Source organism: Sinocyclocheilus rhinocerous, unplaced genomic scaffold (genome assembly GCF_001515625.1).
Source record: "Sinocyclocheilus rhinocerous isolate Xijiao unplaced genomic scaffold, SAMN03320098_v1.1 scaffold1965, whole genome shotgun sequence".
Lineage (NCBI taxonomy): Eukaryota > Metazoa > Chordata > Actinopteri > Cypriniformes > Cyprinidae > Sinocyclocheilus > Sinocyclocheilus rhinocerous.
In genome coordinates, this window is record NW_015625577.1 from 83,533 (window position 1) to 89,892 (window position 6,360).

The following is a 6,360-nucleotide window of genomic DNA, read 5'->3' on the forward strand; positions in this document are numbered from 1 at the left end:
ATGGACTTTTCAATACCGACCAGATACAATACTGATTTTGGCGGAAACTAAATTTTTTCAAAAATGGCGTTTATCGCGTTTTGGAACCAAACTCTTCATTTATTTATAGAAATAAATATGTCTGCTTGAAAGAATGAAGAATATGGTATGGAATATGGAAGTTGTTATAAAGAATGCATAATTAGCCTATATAACCATTGGCATTTCATTAAAAAGTAGACCATGTTCTTGTTCTTTGAGAAGTGGTTAAATCAGTGTCTATCATAATAAAACCTTAATATCAAACCTATATAATGAGTTTGGAAATTTTAGAGAAATGCTTAATAAATGCATTACACTGTAACTAAACCCATTATATTTTAGTCTTATTTTTTAGTTTTAAACTAAAAACAATTCTGATGACTAAAATATGACTAAAACTAAATGGCATTTTAGTCAAAAGACTATGACTAAAACTAAATCAAAATTTGCTGTCAAAATTAACACTGGTATTAACTCTGGTATAAATGTGTATTAATAGTGTGTGTGAAGTCAAAATAGACAGATGCTAGCAAGAAATCAGGCACCAAATATCTCAATACTCAATGGCACTGGAAGGATTGGTTGTCGACATCCAGAAATATAGGAAGTCTCACTAAATTAGATCTCTTGATGCGTCAGACCGTCTGCGTCGCGAGGAGAAGCAGCGACAGGAGCTGGAGAAGAACCGCAGGAAGCTGGAGGGTGACTCTACAGAGCTGCACGATCAGATCGCGGAGCTGCAGGCTCAGATCGCTGAACTGCGTGCACAACTCGCTAAAAAAGAGGAGGAGCTTCACGAGGCGCTCGCCAGGTGAGACGCACGCCGTATCCAATCACAATCGAGCATCACTGCTCCGTCTGAATGAAGGGTTAGAGCTTCTGAGTGACTGTGTTTCCCGTCAGGATCGAGGAGGAAGCGGCTCAGAAGAATCTGGCGCAGAAGAAGATCCGTGAGCTGGAGGCTCAGCTGAGTGAACTTCAGGAGGATCTGGAGCTGGAGAGAGCGGCTCGAGCCAAAGCCGAGAAACACCGCCGAGACCTGGGAGAAGAGCTGGAGGCGCTGAAGACCGAGCTGGAGGATACGCTCGACTCCACCGCCACGCAGCAGGAGCTCAGGTGTGTTGCTTATAATGCTCGTTTGTCGTCAGATTTATTTTAATTTCATGTCTGCATAATTTCCAACGTTTTTGTGTGGACTGGCGTTTTCAGCGTTTCACAGGTTTGTAATGAGAAGCTCTTATAAACCTGAAATGTAAAGGTGTCCCTGCAGTCAAAATTAAAAGTTAGCGTTTCACAGGTTTGTAATGAGAAGCTCTTATATACCTGAAATGTAAAGGTGTCCCTGCAGTCAAAATGAAAAGTTTGAGGGGGTTGACACATGAAGGTGGAAGAAATTAAAACATAAATATCAGTATTTTTTACTATTATAGTGTAAAATCATTACAATATTATTATTATTGTAGTTTTTGTTTTTCTAGATATTCGTTTTTTATATTTTGTACAGTTGCATTAACAATTCTTTATTTTTTATAGAGTTAAAATAATAATGTAAAACATAATTTAATTATTTATTATTATATTTTTCATTGTATTATTTTACTATTTTATTAGATTTCATTTAACAGCATGATTGCTGTCAAATGTTGTAAATGTTCTTTTATAATTATAGTAAAAATAATAATACTGCTATTAAAATAACTATTATAATAATAATTTGATTATTTTGATTATTTTTATTTTATTAGATATTATTTTTTATTTAACAGTACAATAGGATTAAAATAATAATATAAAAATAATGATATTTTAGTATTATTAGATTTTTATTGTGTTCAATATCCGTTGTTTATTTAATAGTACAATTAGCATTACAATCCTACATTTTTATCATTACTTAAAAATATAAGAATAATAATTTCATTTAATTATTTTCATTATTTTATTAAATATTCATTTTTTTATTTACTAGTACGATTGCATTGTAATTCTTCATTTTGTTCATTAGTTACAATAAAATAATAATATGAAAATATCAATTTATTTATTTTTTATAAATTTGTATTTATTTTTATTATTAAAGTTTAATTTTAGCATTTATTTTATTTTATTATATATTAATCTTTTATTTAACAGTAAAATTGCATTAGTTATTTTTATTATACTTAAGAGATAAAATGATAATGTGTACAAGACATGTAATATCCACATGTAATATCAGGTTCAAAGTCTTTTTTCTTTTTTTCCTTTTTTTTCTTTTTGTTGGTTTTTGTAAAGATTTAAACACCCTCAAAAGCAACTATTTCTATTGGTACCAGAGTTTGGTTTTTGCCTGGATGTTTCAACAGCAGCAATATGAGATATTTATCATGCAAACCCGTCAGCTAATTGTTTCACCTGCAGGACGAAGCGTGAGACTGAAGTGGCTCAGCTGAAGAAGACTCTGGAGGAAGAGGCTAAAGTTCATGAGCAGGTGGTGGCAGAAATGAGACAGAAACACGGTCAGGCCTTCGACGAGCTCAACGAGCAGCTGGAGCAGGTCAAACGGGTACGAGACGCTCTCATTCACTCACACACACTGAAAACACTCGTCAGACGTGTGATGAGCAGTGTCACTCTGAGTCTCTCCGTCTCTGTTTGTAGAATAAGGTGTCGGTGGACAAGACCAAACAGGCTCTGGAGTCGGAGAGGAACGAGCTGCAGATCGAGCTGCAGACGCTCATGCAGGGCAAAGGAGACTCAGAGCACCGCAGGAAGAAAGCCGAGACGCAGCTGCAAGAGCTGCAGGTCAAACACGCCGAGAGCGAACGCCAGCGCAGCGAATTCGCCGAGAAAGCCGCAAAGATGCAGGTGAGAGAACCACACACAATCAACTGATAGATAGATGCTCTTGTACTGATACACCCTTGCAAGCACATAGCAATACCCTAGCAACCAAATAGCAATGCCCTAGCAACACCCTCGTAATCACTCAGAACCCCAAGCAACTTCCTAGCAGCCACATAACAACACCCAAGCAACCACTTAGAAACACCTTCATAATCACACAGAACAGCCTAGAAACTGCCTAGTAACCACATAGTAACACCTTAACAACTTCCTAGCAACACCCTTATAATCACATAAAACGCCCTAGCAACCACATAGCAAAAGCTTTAGCAACCACTTAGAACACTCTAGCAACTGCCTAGCAACAACATAGTAAAAACCTTGCAACCATCTAGCAACACCCTTATAATCACTGAGAACACACTAGCAGCCACATAGCAACGTCCTAGCAACTGCTCAGCAATAACCCTTGCAATGACTCAGGAAACCCTAGCAACTGCCTAGTAACCACATAATAACACCCAGCAACCGCCTAGCAACACCCTTGTAATCACTCAGCAACCCTAGCAACACCCTAACAACCACATAGCAATGCCAGTGCATCCACCCAGAAACACCCTTGTTATCACTCAGAACACCCTAGAAACTGCCTAGTAACCACCTAGCAGCACCCAAGCAACCACTTAGAACTACCTAGCAACCACATAGCAATGCCAGAGCACGTAAAAGCCTTAACAACTGCTTAGATCACACTAACAACCACATAGCAATGCCAGAGCATTGCTATGTGGTTGTTAGGGTGATCTAAGCCACTCAGAACACTTAGAAACACCCACTCAGAACACCCTAGTAACTGCCTAGTAACCACATAGCAACACCCTAGCAACTGCATAGCAACACCCTTATAATCACTGAGAACACCCTAGCAGTCACATAACAACACCCAAGCAACCACCTACAAACACCCTCATAATTACTCAGAACAGCCTAGCAACACCCTAGTAACCACATAACAATGCATTAGCAACAGCTTAGCAATAACCCTTGTAATCACTCAGAACACTCTAGCAACTGCCTAGTAACCACATAGTAATGCCCAGCAACCGCCTAGCAACATACTTCTAATCACTCAGCAACCCTAGTAACCACATAGCAACGCTATAGCAACTGCCTACTGCTAACCGTTGCCATGGCGAGCATCACTCAAGTTTCCCTCCAAAATAATGCAGGTTAATGTGTGATCTGTGTAGATCTGGTTGATTTCTTATGTGAATGTGTTTAAGTGATGGTTGTAATGACTGGCTGGTGTTTGTGCTGCGTGATGAAGGGTTAGCATTAGCATTAGCGTAAGGTTAGCACTGACGGCGGTCCTGTCTCTTCTCAGGCGGAGCTGGATAACGTCAACACTCTGCTGAGTGAGGCTGAGGGAAAGTCCATCAAAGCGACGAAGGACTGTTCATCCGTGGAGTCGCAGCTGCAGGACGTCCAGGTACGTACGGTGGCCCGCGGGATTATGGGATGTCTGTGCGCCTCGCTCACTCACTGAACGCTGACCGTATCCTCACAGGAAGTGCTGCAGGAGGAGACGCGGCAGAAGCTCTCGCTGAACACGCGTCTGCGGCAACTGGAGGACGAGCAGAACAGCCTGAGGGAGCAGCTGGAGGAGGAAGAGGAGGCCAAGAGGAACCTGGAGAAACAGATGAGCACCATGCAGGCGCAGGTACACAAACACACGCAGAAAACCTGCGGACATTACGGAAGTTTAACGTTGGGTGGAAAATCCTTTCTTATAGGTACTTTAGTTACTTGATGAGTGTGATAAGCGTCTGTCTGTCTGTGTGTTCTGCTGCAGCTGACCGACATGAAGAAGAAGGTGGAGCAGGAGGCCAGTTTCCTGGAGAGCACCGAGGAGACGAAGAAGCGAGTCCAGCGCGACCTGGAGGCCGTGACGCTGCGTCTGGACGAGAGGTGCACCGCCTACGACAAGCTGGACAAGACCAAGACGCGTCTGCAGCAGGAGCTGGACGACATGCTGGTTGACCAGGACCACCTGAGACAGATCGTCTCCAACCTGGAGAAGAAGCAGAAGAAGTTCGACCAGGTGAGAGCTGAAGCCGCGGTCGGGATGAGTTTGATTATTAGACCAGCGGCCCTCAATGCAGTGACTGAAAATGATTTAAAATATGACAAAACAGTCATCAAAATAAGCTGAGACAGCTAAAAAAATCAGGATGTTTCTTATTATAATTCATTTTTTGGATATATAAGGAAGCCTTATAGTGTAAGGAACCCCCACCCCAACTTAAACACATTTATAAACATATAATATTTTAAACCCTTTAATGTTTTTTTTCAACTCTACAGCTATGCAGTAAAATTCACTTTAAAGATTCACGTTTCATTCATGAAGATGACATGAAAAAAATGTCTCCTGGTGGAAAACAAAGACTTTTAAGTTGAAAATAACATGACAGTAGCATTATAACCAGTAGATGGCAGTAGAGGATCACTCATTATCTCAGTTGCCATTTCAACTCCCTAGTTTTTTTCACGTCTTGCTTTTGGATTTATTATTAAATGACTAAGTATAGCAAGTGCAGGAAGTCACAAAGTCTCATGTCATTTAAAAATAAATAAATAAATAAGCCCAGACACCAACAGCCTAGTATGGTAAATTATTTAAATACCAGGGGTGCACATAAGTGGTACGCAGGTGCGCATGTGCGATCAAAATAACAAATGCGCTGTGTAAATAAGTTCTGACAGCACATATGCGTACCGACATGGTTGACAGCTGTTAATGCACAATTACCATTTTAGATCGACAAACTGTAATACTGTATAAGATTTCTATTCAAACTGAATAGATAAATACATCTAGCAGTGTTAATTTCGTTGACGAATAATTTTCGTCAGTATTTAAATACCAGGGGTGCACATAAGTGGTACGCAGGTGCGCATGCGCGATCAAAATAACAAATGCGCTGTGTAAATAAGTTCTGACAGCGCATATGCGTACCGACATGGTTGACAGCTGTTAATGCACAATTACCATTTTAGATCGACAAACTGTAATACTGTATAAGATTTCTATTCAAACTGAATAGATAAATACATCTAGCAGTGTTAATTTCGTTGACGAATAATTTTCGTCAGAATTCTCGTCAACGACATTTTTTTCACTGACGACAACGAGACGATAACGAACTAAAACTCTTTTTGAAAGACAAAAACTATGACGAAAATTTTTTGACATTTTCATCAACGAATAAAAACGAGATAGGCTACACAAAAAACCGCGTCTCACAGCGCGCGAGTACTCTCTCGAGTCGCATGAACAGAGAATTACACACAAAATGATGTCGAATTGTCCGTTTTGACGAGTATTCACGTAAACACAGTTGATTACGTCTTAAGTGGACGTAAACAGTAGGGAGAACGTGTATCAGTACATTGCATCCATTGCAGCTGTGCATTCGGTTTTAAAGGGACAGCAGCCTAATTTAGTTGCTA

The 6,360-nt window shown here is 40.0% G+C and overlaps 1 protein-coding gene across 1 annotated transcript in view; it reads left to right on the forward strand.

Annotated features, from left to right (window-relative positions):
- The window catches only part of LOC107751969 (myosin-9-like), a 66,503-nt gene that overhangs the window by 47,993 nt on the left and 12,150 nt on the right, over window positions 1-6,360 (forward strand). Inside the window, exons 24-30 of the mRNA XM_016567783.1 lie at window positions 661-832; window positions 925-1,137; window positions 2,422-2,566; window positions 2,662-2,868; window positions 4,232-4,336; window positions 4,415-4,567; window positions 4,700-4,948. Coding sequence (XP_016423269.1) covers window positions 661-832; window positions 925-1,137; window positions 2,422-2,566; window positions 2,662-2,868; window positions 4,232-4,336; window positions 4,415-4,567; window positions 4,700-4,948 — 1,244 coding nt within the window. The remainder of the gene's footprint in view (window positions 1-660; window positions 833-924; window positions 1,138-2,421; window positions 2,567-2,661; window positions 2,869-4,231; window positions 4,337-4,414; window positions 4,568-4,699; window positions 4,949-6,360) is intronic.